The sequence below is a fragment of the Castanea sativa genome, chromosome 9, assembly GCF_040712315.1.
Source record: "Castanea sativa cultivar Marrone di Chiusa Pesio chromosome 9, ASM4071231v1".
Classification (NCBI taxonomy): domain Eukaryota; kingdom Viridiplantae; phylum Streptophyta; class Magnoliopsida; order Fagales; family Fagaceae; genus Castanea; species Castanea sativa.
The window spans coordinates 4,884,950-4,900,294 of record NC_134021.1 but is presented as its reverse complement, the minus strand read 5'-3'; the positions used below and the strand labels follow the sequence as shown (position 1 = coordinate 4,900,294).

At 32.7% G+C, this 15,345-nt stretch overlaps 1 protein-coding gene across 2 annotated transcripts; it reads left to right on the top strand.

Moving 5' to 3' along the window:
- Positions 1-6,588: 6,588 nt before the first annotated feature.
- LOC142611122 (synaptotagmin-3-like) lies at positions 6,589-12,827 on the top strand. 2 transcript variants are annotated; one of them, XM_075783161.1, is made up of 12 exons: positions 6,589-6,842; positions 7,986-8,084; positions 8,197-8,247; positions 8,388-8,511; positions 8,647-8,765; positions 9,121-9,222; positions 9,332-9,406; positions 10,423-10,499; positions 10,799-11,048; positions 11,572-11,943; positions 12,104-12,232; positions 12,321-12,827. In XM_075783161.1, exons 1-12 carry the CDS (start codon positions 6,732-6,734, stop codon positions 12,339-12,341), a joined length of 1,530 nt encoding a protein of 509 aa, XP_075639276.1. In that variant the 5' UTR covers positions 6,589-6,731; the 3' UTR covers positions 12,342-12,827. The 2 variants fall into 2 exon arrangements, with proteins under 2 accessions (XP_075639276.1, XP_075639275.1); XM_075783160.1 differs by having other exon boundaries at positions 12,311-12,827.
- The last annotated feature ends 2,518 nt before the right edge of the window (positions 12,828-15,345 follow it).

Here is a 15,345-nt window from a genome sequence, read left to right as displayed (position 1 = left end):
TATTTACAAGTGTTTGTAACTTTTAGCCTGTTATCAAGTGCTCAGTACTTCTAATCTAGATTTCAAGCCCACATTCTACAAATTTCATTGTTTAAGGCTCATTGGGCCTGAGCCCGTGATCGTCTTTGGGTCCAGGTGCAATTGTGCACTTATAAATATTATAATAAACATGTGCTGAAAAGAAGTCAAAAGCTCTTTAAGTTCTATATATAAAATAAATGAAAGTAGTGTTTTGCAAGAAAATACTAACCATTCATTTCTTTTACTGATTTATTAATTAAGGTGGAATGTGAGATGTCTTATGCTTTTTTAATTATTTTGTTACCTAAACAATATCAATGATCATGATAATGACATTCACTTTAAGATTATACAACTTTAATAAAACAAGAGGAAAAAAAATTGAAGCATTGTTGACCGAGTAATATTAATTAATGCTGATGATTTATTTATTTATTTATTTTCTTGTTAAATATTGAGAGGGGGGATATGTCATTTTCAGTAATCATTTTTTTAATAAATAAATGACATCAGTGATAATGGCTTTTGGATATACATGCAGGGTTTTGATGACAAGGTTGGACTACTTGGTTAAAGCAAAAGAGGAAAAAATTGAAGGAAAACTTTGTTTTTTACTGACAAAAGGCTCCATTTAATATAATGATGAAACAATTGTTTTTTCTTTTTACAATATAATATAAAATAAAAATATAGTATTGGATATTTTTATTTTATTTTTAAATAATTATTATAATATTATATTAATCCCTCTATTCAAACTTTTTATCCCCCTTTAACCTGTACTTTAGAGAAAAGTAATATTATTTTAATCACGACAAATTACTCATTTACATGTAACAATGTAATGATATATGCTTCTATTCACTCTAATAAGTAACTTGTTTCATAAAAGGATCCTAATCTCATTATGCTAGCACCATCAGCATTATCCAATTCAAAATGCATTTAAATAAAAACACAAAAACGCACAGTTAATTATCTTTAATTTTATAAGATATTCAGTCACTTGTCTGGATTGTTCTTCGAATCTTACAAACTTCAAATGATTAAATTGTTTTGTTAAATTATATACACAGTTAAATTGTTTTTTGTCCTTTTTCTAGGCAACTAAACAGTTTAATTGGTGGCTAATCAAAGCAATACAAACCCATATATATATATATATTTTTTTGAGAATCAATAAAAACCCATATTTAAAAAATGTATTTAGAAAATGTCATGGGTGTTCTGAGTAATTATATACGTGGAAGATTTTGTAAAAATGTCATAAATTTCTCATTATGTTGCAATGTCGAGTTTTTTTTTTTAATGACATCAAATTGATTAATGACTTAGGGTCTGTTTGGATATAACTTATTGCTGAAAACACTGTAGTAAAATAATTTTTAAATGGGGTAAAAAATACTGTTCATGCCAAAAGTTACTGTTTATTGGCCTAAAATCACTGTTCATGGCCAATGAACAGTAACAAACACGCGTAAAAAAAAAAAAAAAAAAACTTGGACGTGGATGCGCGTTTGCGCTATCCAAACGCGCTCTTAAACTTCTTTTTATATATACACAACTTTTTGGAAACTTTTTTTTCTTTTCTCTTAAGTATAACTATACCATTTTTTAGTGAAAAGCCAAATAAACAGATGCCAAGTGAACACCAACGTAAAACTTTGTGAAATTTGTATTTTTGGTAAGATTTATAATATGTTGATAACGCTCTTCCCTTTGCTTACATCATGTCGTCTTATCGTCATCTGTATATTATGTAACAACCTGTAATGACAATTCAGCTGATCTGTTGCAAATTTGACTAATCGAAATAATGCCAAAATAAGTAGGAATGACTATGAGGCAATACAACGTCGAATTATGTGCAAACCATGGAAAATTTTGAGGTATGTTACTATCCCTATTGATGTGATTCGACACTGATGAGATACAAATGGAAGGGGTTAGCATGAGAGTGTGAAGAGAGGGAAACAAGTGTGTTTTTTTTTTTTTGGTGATAATCGCAATGTTTACCTCTTGTCAAAGAATATATATATATATATATATATATATATATATATATATATATATATATATATAATTTTTTAAAACCTCTTTTTTTTTTCCCTTAAGTACAACTATACCAATTTTGTATTTTTGGTAAGATTTATATAGGATTCATTTATTCTGTGTGAAGTGTTTCCTATGAAAAAATAATTTGTTTTTCATTGTTTGGTTGTGACCTATAAATTTACTAAAATTCCCAATGCCAATTGCAATTTAGGGAGGAAATCTAGGATGGTATGGTGGTAGTACCAGTTGATCATCGAAACAAAGATAACGAGTAAGTGGTGATGGTGGTCAACAATCGGTGGTGGTGGATATTTGGTGGTTGAAGATCAATGAGCGGTGGTCACTAGTTGAGTAGAGGGTGAGGTGAGTGGTCTATGGCGAACTATTGGTAGTGGTATGGATGGGCTAACGTCAATAAGTTGGGTGATGTGAGAGTGGTGATAATGATGACATAGAGGAGTTGAAAAGGTAAAGGGATGAGGATGAAGCTAATTTTTTTATACAAAAAATTGCCTACGTTTTTTAGAAATGTAAAAACTTTTTTCTTTTTTTTTTTGCCAATTTAGTATTCCATTGTCTCACAGTTTTGGTTACACCAAACACTAAAAATTATGAAAAAATAAATAAAAATTAGTCTACATGCGCAGGCTTGATAACAAGTATACGCAGAGACTACATAAGCACGTATCTAAGCTTGTGTGTGCAAAACCAGGAGTTTCTCCATTTATTAGTATTAAATTTTTTAAATTTAGTAATTTTAAAAATAGCAAAACGTTGTTGTTTTAGGAGTACTTAACGGCAACTCACCTAATGGAGTGGATGAAAGGACTACATTAAACACAAATAAAACTTATAGGACTGAAATAATTAAATTGGAAGTCACAGGACTAAATCAAATTTTGTACAAGAACCAATAGCCTAATACTTCACATGCCATAGATAGGGAAAGAAGAAATAAATGGGAAAATTCTGTACTTCGAGAATTCAGAATTGGTGTGTTTGTGTGTGTTTTTCTTGTCATAATTTGTATTTGTGTATGGGGAAACACTTGAGAAAGAAAGTAAAGCATCCCTGCAGTGCAGGCTGCAGGTTCAACAATGTGTCATACATCCATTGGCTTATTCTCTCTTTCTTTCTCTCTCATTGATCTAGTCGTTGGCAATTCAGTGCATCAAACTACTTTTCCTTTCTATAATCATGTTGTTTATGTTCAGTATCAAGATTAGAAAGCAATATTATAATGCATTACATTACATGTAACTACGCCAATCGAAGCAGGAAGACTTAGCTGAGTTGAACATATTCACTGAACTTTGATTAATTATATGAACCCTGTAAAACTAAAATATATTCCCTAAGTATACCTTTTAGATATAACAAATTAAAGAACGTAATTACGTTTGAAATTACAAAACTACATTCATTCATCTATCTCTTTTAGCAGTTAAACTTACAGTTAATGGAGACAAATCCCCATAGAGACCAACATGGCCCAGATCACCGAGCTACCAAGAATCTAGTTTGCACAGTTTAGTTTACTAGATTGAGATTTTTGGGGCTTTGTGGCATGAGGTTATAATATGAGTGTTTCACTGTTATTGTTAGTCTTGTGGGAGTTGATTCATTGTATCTTATCTAAATTGAAGCAATGTTCATGTGTTTATAAACTTTGTACGTACACTCATGTTTCTTTTTCTTTTTCAAATACACTTATACAAACAGCTTTACTAGCTGAAGTATCCCTCTCGTGTTTATTTTATAATCTTAAATAATGAATGATCTCCGATTGACTATAGGTGCAGCCAAACGTGCTCAAAATTTCATTTGTTTAATAAGTTATAGGTAATGTGATTTTATTGTAGAGTTAAAATTTGTGATACTTCTGCATGGTCATTTCATATTTTGAAAATCTCACTGTTGAATTACATGTTCTATATGTTCTTAACATTCATACCAATTTTCATGTCAATTGGTTGTTATTTACTATTTGATTCATAAACTCATTTTTTATGCATTATATTAAACTACAAGAATTTGAATTTAAATAATTAATTGATGTCATGACTATTAATCTTTGATCATCTTAAAAATTTGCAAACATGGAGAATATATGAATATAATGTAATCTAAAGGTGGATATATATAGGAAAAAGATTTGTTAGAGTTCTACCAGATAGGATTTTCTGTTTTTGGGAAATTATTATCACCATTTTTTTATGAGCTCTAATCACCCACATCAACCCAAAAAAAACATGCAATTTTGTTGGTAAAACTAAAATATTTCTTGTTTTTGTCTCTTTCATCATAGTAGGTAAAGGATTTGTTAGAGTTTTACCAGATAGGATTTTCTTTTTTTGGGAAAATATTATCACCATTTTTTTCTATGAGCTCTCATCACCCACATTTGCCCAAAAAAAACATGCAACTTTGTTGGTAAAACTAAGATATTTATTGTTTTTTACTATTATCAAAGAAACTTTTGGGCAAATTTTAGATTTTTCTTTCCCTTCCCCGCGAAGGACAATAATAGGTCACATTTTTTGGGTTTTTTGACCCAACCAAACCTTAGATAGCCAAACTTTTGGGTTTTTTTTACCCAACTAAACTTTTTGGTTCACGTTTATAAATTCGTTAGGATCTGGGTTTTATACCTTAGATAGCCAAACCTAACCTGATTATTGATTTAAATTACTATAATACCTCTATTTTAATTTTTTTTGTTACACAAAAAAGTAGAGTTTATATAATAAAAGTTAGTGTGCCTTTTTTTTGGGTTTCTTAAAATACTACTGTACTTAATTGAATGTAAATGTGCTTACTTTTTTTTTTTTTGAAGGTAAATGTGCTTACTAAAGACTAGTATTTTGTTAGATAATACTATTTTTTTTAATGTTCAATTTTAGGTTAGCTCATGATAAGATAAACAAATGTATTTAGTACAGGTTTGAATTTTTCAAATCTACTTGGAATGAATTTTGAATAGAATAAATTTAATACGATGGAGTATACAAAATAATTTGAATTTAAAAATTTTTGTTCTTACATTTTTGGATTTATATATAAATGGAATGAATTTAGATTAGAATTCCTAAAATTTAATACGATAATGTGTATCAAATAATTTAAATTTGAAAATTTTTGTATTCAAACCTAACACCCCACCATTCCAATGACCACCTGTAACACTTCCATCGCATAACATTCTAACAAATTTCAATTTTGGGAGTCAACTTGTCATTTCAAACCAAATTTTGGAACTTGATTGTTGGAATTCACACACATCTAGTTGATTAACTTTTTCTAAGAAATTGCATAATATTTAACTCAAAAAAAAATTATTTGTTTATTAATTTTTACTACTTTTCAATGAAATTTGCTTTATTTTTCTTTTAAAAGTACAATCTAGCATCCAAAAGCTTTTGATAAAAGTACATTTAAAATAAATGTATTTATTTGTTTATTAGCCTTTTCTAAAGTAGTGGAGTCCACTTTATTCTTCTTTGATGAGTACAATCTAGCGTTCAAAAGTTTTCAATAAAAGGAAGAGTAGTAACATGTTGTTAGTTTCAGTTAACACAATTAGTAAAATCTATGATAGTTGAATAAGAGATTTAAGATTCAATCCTCGTTTACATAAAAAATTGATTAGTGTATTGGCTCGATGATAAAGAACAATTATTTGAAGTGGACGCCATAGGTTGAAAGAATCTCAAAAAAAAAAAAAAAAAAACACAAGGGTAGTGTTTGTTATATATACTTTGTGCAAATATGCAATGCTCAAAGAAAAATGGCAGGACCATATAAAGTTCACAACTTTTGCTACAATTCAAGACGTGGTGAGTTGTGACAATATTTGTATAAATAGTTGTGGTCCTAACATGGGTGCGGCCCAAATACACTAAAAACACTTGGATTAGGATCGACTCCAATTACCCCTTCTCACTCACAAATATTTTTTACCACTCACTTTTTAACTTTTATTTTATTTTTTTTACATTTTTTATTCGATAGTTGAAATTGAAAATTACTTTTTTTTTTCCTACTCTCAATCTCATATATTAACATTAAGAGCTATTGCATTAGGTACATTGCACTCTAGGTATTGCACATTATCTCAATCCAACTTAAAATCGGTCTAAGATGTGATGCAAGTTTCAGCTTATTTGAGTTTCAACTAAACAACTTATTTTCAAATATACCCTAAAAGTAACATTTTTAATGTATTTTGGCAGTGGGGGGAGAAACAAACACTGTGTACAACAGGATTTTTCCCCAAACACAAAAACTGGCACACCTCACTGTGTAGTCACTTTCCCCACATTCCTACGTGGGCCTCTCACATGGGTTTATACAATAAGTGCACAACCGCACGAGACATATAAGGGCAAAACCGTAATTCCAGTTATATATTAAAAAAAAACAAAACGTACTATCTTGTCAGATACATACGTGGATTTTGCAACGAAACTAGAAACGAGAGACTCACTCTTTTTTTGGCACTTGGCAGTTTCTTTCTTTCTTTTGTAGCTTTCAACCGTTACGTTCCTATGTCAATTTTCATGCTTTCATTTTCCTGTAGTTAATGCCTTTCTTTGATTTTTCATTATTATTGTCATCAGTTTCATTATTAATGCAATTTTGGGTTTCAGAGGGAAATGGGATTTCTGGGGAGTTTACTAGGAATCATTGGATTTGGAATTGGAATTCCACTTGGTCTTTTACTGGGTTTTTTACTATTCATATATGTCGAGCCTGGTGATGTTAAGGTAACTATTTTAATTTACTTATGCCTGTAACTCTAAGACTCTATCTTTTTTCTTATAATCAACTATATATATATATATATATATTAATTTGATCAAGTTGGGCATGCTTTATATGATTCGGGGATGTTTATGTTATATAATAATGATCAGTGACAATCTTAATTATACTATATATTTGAATTTTTGGGTTAGTTTTATAGTTAGTGTTACTTGGTATTGATGTTTTTAAAAAAAAAAAAATTTCTTGCTTCGGAAGGTTTATTATGTTTGTAGACTATGGTATTACATTTATACTTGCGTGTTGTTACCCCTTCAATTGTGCCATTCAATAGAAATTATTAGATATTATATTTGATGCATGTGTTGAGTAGCAAGTTTGTCTCCGCAGAAATTTTGGCATGGCCGACATCGACAAGAACAATGTGACACTCGTTATTTGCAGTTTTTAATCGGAATTTCATATTGATGATTCTCTTTGAGGTCTTTTTGGTTTATTATTCACAAAGTTGTTTTTTATGTACTGTTTTAAGAAAGAGGTGCTTTGAGACTTGCTATCATGCATATAGATGAGGCCTAGAAGTTGAAAGTTGAAACCATTGAGAAAATTGAGAAGGTGACTCATGTATTTGATATTTGCATTTTCCTTCTCATCACAACATGTGGATCTCACACAGTTGTTGAGTCCACACATTTTGAGAGGGATAATCTTATATAGGGTATTGATTCTCACACACTTCTTATTGTATATTTGTCCGTGCACATCACTAATTTCATGTTTTAAATGTGGACATTGCGTGTGAAATTATGGATTTTGTGTGAATGGTGTGTACATCAACAAATGTGAGAGAACAATTTTCGAATCATATATGCATTGTTTATTTTTCCACATAGTGTTTAGAGTCTTTTGGCGATTAAATTTTAACTTTAATTTTTAAAAAAGAACTGAAATGTTTGACAAATATGGATAAGATGGATGCTGGGTGATTTAACTTGTATTGTCTGTCATTACATCTCTAGGCTACTTAAACATAGCAGCTCATAATACTTGTTATATGAAACTTCCAAGTGTAATGCCCCTCTTTGGGAAAAAAATCTTTTTTGTGATTTGTCAGTGAAGTAACTCTTTTGAACCTACTTTGGCAGGAACCAATTAGTAGACCAATTCATGAGTTTGACACAAACTCTTTGCTTGATATTTTGCCTGAGATTCCCTTGTGGGTGAAGCACCCTGATTATGATCGAGTGGGTTCTAAGCTCCTGTCCCCTTTCTTTTACTGTTTAAATTTAATAAGTTACATTTTACATTATGTTGTTCATACATTTTATTTATGTTCAAAATTGTATAATTGTGTAGATTGACTGGTTGAACAAGTTGCTGTCTGATATGTGGCCTTACCTCGATAAGGTGATCAGAAGTTTTCGGAATAAAACTAGTTTTTCTTTAATAATAAAAAAAAAACCAAGCAAGTCAGTTCTAAATGATAATATTACCAGGGGAATTTGACATAATTTTTATAATAATCCATTTAATGCTCAAGTTTGCAGGCAATATGTGGTGTTATAAAAAGCACGGCAGAGCCTGTATTCGCAGAGTACATTGGCAAGTTTAAGTTAAAGTCAGTAGAGTTTAAGAACCTGAGTCTTGGAACTATCCCCCCTTCAATTCATGGTAAGTAAAATGAATTGAATTTTGAAGCAACTGAATCACAGTATTTTAGACTTTGTAACATGTATTAGAACCATCTAATTTAGAATTTTTCTTATTCTTTTATTTAATTGTGGGATTTTATTCATCGATTGGCAGGTATCAAAGTGCATGAAACTAATGAGAATGAACTAGTATTTGAGCCTGCAGTTAGATGGGCTGGAAATCCCAACATAACTCTGGTGTTGAAATTATTGTCACTTCGGATTACGGTTCAGGTGAGAAGATATTTCAAATAGTTTATGTGGGTGTTTGGGAACTTGATGAAAATATGACATACTTGCATTGTGATTTTAATATCATTTGACATGTCTTCTTTCTCTTTGTAGACTGCTTAAGTCAACTTACTTTTTTCATCATTTAAAAAATGAGTTCAGTTCAACATCTTACTTATTGACCTTCTATTGTTTTATTACTTTATTTGCTTGATGACAGTAGTTTAGTTGATGAAGCATTAAACTGGGATTAAAATTGGTTCTAAATTATATCATTCTGTTGTGGGTTAAAATGCCAAGTTATTCTTTATGGTTATGTAAGACAATTTTCAAAAATTGTTCATGCTTTTTCTCTCAGCTGGTGGATGTACAATTATTTGCAGCACCACGCATAATTTTGAAACCTCTTGTGCCAACATTCCCATGTTTTGCGAGCGTAGCAGTGTCTTTGATGGAGAAGGTAACTGAGACATGAACAATTTGCCAGCCATATGTAATAATGTGAATCCAAGTTTTTTCCAGTTATGAGTCTCATGTACTTTAGTGACAAGTATGTTTTATATGTGCAGCCACACTTAGACTTTGGACTGAATTTACTAGGAGGGGATGTTATGGCGATTCCTGGTGTATATCAATATGTTCAGGTGCTCTGTCTTTTGGGTTTCAAATCAGCCATCTGCTTTAAAGTTTTATACGATGATTTATTATATTAGGGTTAGATGAGCTGTCTTTTAACTGCACTGTCAATCACCAATGATACAGTAATATTTGTAAGATAGGCTTCATTTTGTCAATTTTTCTTATATAAAATACTCTAATTATAATTTTTTAAATTATCTTGAATATTAGTTGAGCTTTGGAGTATGGCAAAACAGCTAACATGATTCCTTAGAAATAGATTAATGTACATGTTTCAAACTAATAATTCAAATTTACCCTAAAAAACACACAAGAATCCCAACTACCTCTCTAATCCTTTTGTATATTTTTTTTGATAAGATAATCCTTTTGTATATTAAGTTGACTTTTAGTGTGTATTCTATTGCATTATGAGGCATGAGATATAGTTATAATCTTCTATTGTTTTATTATTTCTCAAGAAAGCCATGTTAAGTATTGGACCTATAACCTATTGGTTGGCCATTTTTAAATTTTTTTGGGGGGGGTGGGGGGGTGAGGGAAGCAATGGATTTTTTTTTTTAGTTTGCAGAGCTGACTAACTTTATCTTGGTAAACTTATGAACCTAAATGTAAATTGAAAAAGGCATAGCTGTCCATCAGCACTCATTCACATTTGAAAACTCACTTAGAAGTGTACTTGGTAGATAACTGTCATTGAGATTCAATCTATTATGATTAAGTACAAAATTGGACATTTTACTTGGGAGGAGTGCAAAAAGAATTTTGTATCCCTCAACATTTGAGTTGGATGTGAGAATGCACGCATTCTTATGTTTACAGGAAATAATTTATGTATTGCTAAGGAGTGTGTACCTATTTGTATTTGAATGTTTATTTGTAAATATAAAGGTTTGAAGTGCATATTCTTTGAAAGTTTTGGAAGTCTTCTTTAATTTCAAAATGGAATATCACAAATATCATTATCATATAGTAACATAGTTTTTTTTTTTAAAAAAAAATGTATTTCTGTTGCTGGCAGGATACCATAAAAAAACAAGTTGCAAGCCTCTACCTCTGGCCCCAAACTTTTGAAATACCAATTCTTGATGGTTCAGTGTAAGTTCATATATGCCACTGTAAAGTTAAGGACATATGATATTCAGTATCAAGGAAAACACTGTTATATGGATTCAGACATTACTTTATTGGAAAATGATTTAGTGGGATACTTGTGAGTTAAGGATTCAATGACAATTAATTATTTTAAAATTGAAATGCTAAATATCTGCCATGTGATTCCACATAGGTTTTTCACTACCTTGCAGATTAAGAATTGGTCGAGTAAATTTTGGTTAGTGGTGGTTTCATTTAGCAGAAATTTTCAATAATTTATCTGCTCTTTTCTTTGTCGATAGAGGGCCTACGAAGAAGCCTGTTGGCATACTACACGTGAGAGTTGTGCGTGCAATCAAACTCTTGAAGATGGACTTATTGGGAGCATCTGATCCTTATGTTAAACTCAGCCTAAGTGGAGATAAGCTTCCAGCAAAGAAAACTTCTATAAAGATGAAGAACCTGAACCCTGAGTGGAATGAGGACTTCAAGCTTACAGTAAAGGACCCAGATACTCAAGTTCTTCAGTTACATGCCTATGACTGGGAGAAGGTTTTGTATTTTGTTTTCCACTTATAATTTATTGCTTGAGTATTTAAATTTATAGTATCTTGTAAATGCCCAAAAAATATTCTCTGTTGATTTTAAGTTGGTCCTATTGGAAGAGTCGGCTTAAAATCATTGCAGCATTTATGAAAAAAAATTCGTGCAAGGACACTGATTGCGGAGAACTCTCAATACTGTCCTCTCCATAGAGTTTGATGTTTAGTTGTGAACTTTTCATGTCATCTTGGTCTTGAAAAAATCAATCATATTACTTTTCTTTTTTTAACTGAGAAGTGTTTCCTATAACTTAGGTTCAATATAGTAGCATTATCTGATCTTTATATTTATTCATTAACATATCATCTTATTATAAGCCATGTGCAACTTGTATAGCACCACCAAGTGAACTTTTTTCTGGTATATAAGAAGCTTCTAAGTTAAATTTAGGATTTAGTATTAGGAAAAACTTATGTGGTCGTCTGGTAAATATTTTGGGATTGTAAAGTTTATATGAGCATTAGTTTTACAGGTGGGGACACATGACAAGTTGGGAATGCAAATAGTTCCACTGAGGTTGCTTACCCCACACGAGACTAAAGAATTTACCCTTAATTTGGTCAAGAACACAAACCCCAATGATCCTCACAACAAGAAATGGAGAGGGAAACTTGTGGTGGAGTTAACATTTAAGCCTTTTATAGATGACAGTGAACTATTTAGTGGATCTTTGCATGGATCTGGGAAAAGGGAAGACATGATTGGAAAAGGTTCAGAAGATGTGTCCTTGAACAGAGCTGGCTTACTTCTTGTTTTGCTACAAGGCGCTGAAGATGTTGAGGGAACTCATCACAACAACCCTTATGCTATAGTCAATTTTGGAGGAGAACAGAAGAAAACCAAGGTGAATATTAACTTTTTAACACTTTTTTAACTGTTAGTTTCTGACAGAAATGTGTAAGTTGTACATTATATTTAAGATTAGTAGTATGAACCTCTCATTGCTTTGATTATAGTATAGATACATTTTGAGGTGCCCTTCTGATTAAATGTACTTTGTCTAGACGATCAAGAAAACCCGGGATCCATGTTGGAATGAAGAGTTCCAATTTGTGCTAGAAGAGGCTCCTTTAAAGGAGAAGATCCGCATTGAAGTCATGAGCAGGCGGACAGGCTTTAGTTTCCGACGAAAGGTTGGATCATTTTGGTTCTTGATTACCTTCTTTGTATATCTAATTCATTGCAATTTCTAAATTCTGTACTTTGTCTAGGAATCGTTAGGATACGTGGATATCAATCTAAATGATGTAGTATACAATGGACGCATCAATGAGAAGTACAATCTGATTAATTCAAGAAATGGAGTCTTACATGTTGAAATACGTTGGAAGGTGATTTGAGACGTGCCACCGACACTTTATACTTCACTACTTCAAGAGTCTTACATTCTTTTGGTTATATTTTATACAAGCATATTCTTTTGTATCACATTATGGAGTACTCAAAGTCAAAATAATGGAAAAAAGAACATACAAATCTGTATTTTATTTAGTCCTTTTGCTTGTTAATCTTTATTCTTGTATGACACCAATGGAAAGGTGTTGATTTTTGTAATTTAATACCCTGTAATTTCACTGTTTTAATATGTTCTGTAATTTGCGACAGTGATCATGTGTTTTGCTGAAGCAGATTTTCCGTATCATGCCAAATCTTTATTGGTCAAAGCCAGGAGAGTTGTCAAAAGGCATTGTTAAGCTGGTTATATTTTTTTCTATGCACTTTGTCTACCCAAGAAGCTGTTTATGGCTCACATCATGATTTTGTTGTCCAAGTTATATATATATATATATATATATATATATATATATCATAGGTTTTGAAGGTTCTATTTATAATCACAACGTGGCAAAATACTTTATTAGTTAAAGCTAATTGGAATTCATATCGTGTATAGCAATAATTATCTTATGCATTTGATATATGAGTCATCTCTCTTATAATACATAGGTCTCTAAGATAATTTAAGTGTATATGTGAATTTTCCTCTTAGAGGCTTGAACTCCAGCTCTTGTCTCCTGCACCTCACAAACACTTATATTTATGAAGCGACTATAGCAATCACTTTTGATTTTCTAATACGTGACTAATGAATACATTTTGATCAAGATCAAGCTTCTTCTAAAATCTGCTAGATTTAAGGGATTGTGTCAATGGGTCCAATATCAGCAGGGCCTTGTATTTTTACTTGGGCTACATATATTTGGACTTGTAAAAAATGGGCCCTTACAAAATGTTTAGAAGGAAATGTGGAATTTATTAAACAACCCAAAACTCTGCCCCTTCTTTGTCAAGAGCTTGTAGAGGGCAAACTTGTTGCAGGCTGTGTACCTATTTATGAGAAAACTGAAACATGTGGTACAAACACAATAGGAGAAAAGCTCAAACTAAGAGAAAACATTGAGTACAGTCAAAGAGTGTGTATGCTGAAGCAGGTGTTGCACTTGCACCATCGGTGGCTCTACCCACTTCCATATTTGTGTCTCCCCACAGTTCCTAGCAATTTGCGCTACGTCATGTGCCACCCTATTATTCTGTCTTCTCGTATGTTGGAACTTCCACTATCTGAAACCATTCAAGCCATTTTTTTATAGTAAACCATTTCTTAACTTTCATTACTTAGGACAAACTGTCCAGTGCAATTACATCCACGTGAATTTGAGTTACAATAACATTGGGGGTATCTTCCACCCATTCAAGCCATTTCATTTCACAATTCCTTCCAACTTTGAATTTCAAGAGCTTTCATGTAAGCTTATACAAAAATTACTGTTTATTTTCTGAATAAGTAACTACTATTTTTCTATTTTAACCAACCATTTCTTAAAATTATTGTGGGGTCATGGGCCCAAATCGTACAATTGGGTTTTGGGCTATGGCCGAGAGCGTGGGGCTTTGGCCGAGAGCGCGCGTGGTCCTAGTCCGACGAGTAATATCTCATCGGATAAAGCTAAACGCATATCGGGTATGGGTCCTAATGATCAAAGTGACATTCCAAGAAGTTCTAATGATAGGAACGAGCATTATGAATGTACAAGAGGGCTAAGGACTACAAAATATCTAAGGGAAAGCTGCTACACCGCATTGAATGCCCTGCAGCTAACTTTCTGACCGCATTTATGTGGAAAAGACCCTTGAGCAGTGCTACTTCAGCAACCACAACTCTTAGATGGCCAGAAATGGTGTCTGATGGGATAAACACTCAAGTGGTGGCTCAAAAGATCAACAAGTGTAGGATTAAGATCATCCAAAAGGAACTATATAATGGGAGAGACCCTTCATTAAAAAAGGATGGATGGAAAAAGGAGAAGAGAAAGCATTGTAGCAATCTCAATAACTCCCGTAACCATTGTCGTCTAATATATACTAGAACAAAGCTCCTTAGACTGTGCCGAGGACAGACTTTCTCGCACGAACCGGGTTCAATTCTTGTTGGCTCATCATCCAAAACCATATTAATTGTTATCCATGCACTAAAGTCTCGCTCTTTGACCCACTCTCTACAAATTTATTGTACTAGGTTCACTGGGCCAAGATCCCTTATATTTTTGGGTTTGGTCTGCAAATCGTGTTCCTACAATTGGCGCCATCTGTGGGAAGAGCTTGTGTGATAGTAAGTGCAACGGTTAATTATAATAGGATCAGACCCCCATTAGCAAGAGTCCTTGGGTAAAGCCATTATGGTGGCCAGTTTAATATGTGAGCAAGTCACTACGTGAGGCCGAGGTCTATACTTCGAAGTGCTGATTACACGGGGAGGATTGCTAAATGGGGCACAATTCTAGGGGCTTCTAACATCAAGTACATGCCTCATACCTCTGTCAAGGGCCAAGTCCTCGCGAATCTGGTGGCCGAGTTCGTTGAACCTCCATTAGAGGAAAAGGCAGCAACGCATGAGTAATTCAAAGGGGCTTTGCAGCGGGGCTAGTTCTTGAAGGTATGTATTGATATCTTCTAATCTTTTGAAGTGGTTAAATAGAACCTTAGCTATGCCAGGTCCTCGGACCTTCTGCTTTGGGGAAATTAACACACACTGGCATAATTTGAAGTGTTAAACAGAACCTTAGCTATGCTAGGTCCTCAGACCTCCTGCTAAGAAAAACCTTAGCTACGTCGGGTCCCTTAGACCTCCTGCTAAGTGTTAAACAGAGCCTTAGCTATGTTGGGTCCCTCGGACCTCCTGCTAAGCAGAACCTTAGCTATGCCAGGTCCTCGAACTTTCTGCTAAGAAGAACCTTAGCTACGTCAA

Coding starts and splice junctions, on each gene's coding strand:
- LOC142611122 (XM_075783160.1), top strand. CDS start 6,732: ATGGGATTTCTGGGGAGTTTACTAGGAATCATTGGATTTGGAATTGGA. Junction 8,512..8,646: donor TATCCCCCCTTCAATTCATG/GTAAGTAAAATG, acceptor ATCGATTGGCAG/GTATCAAAGTGCATGAAACT. Junction 12,233..12,310: donor GCTTTAGTTTCCGACGAAAG/GTTGGATCATTT, acceptor TACTTTGTCTAG/GAATCGTTAGGATACGTGGA.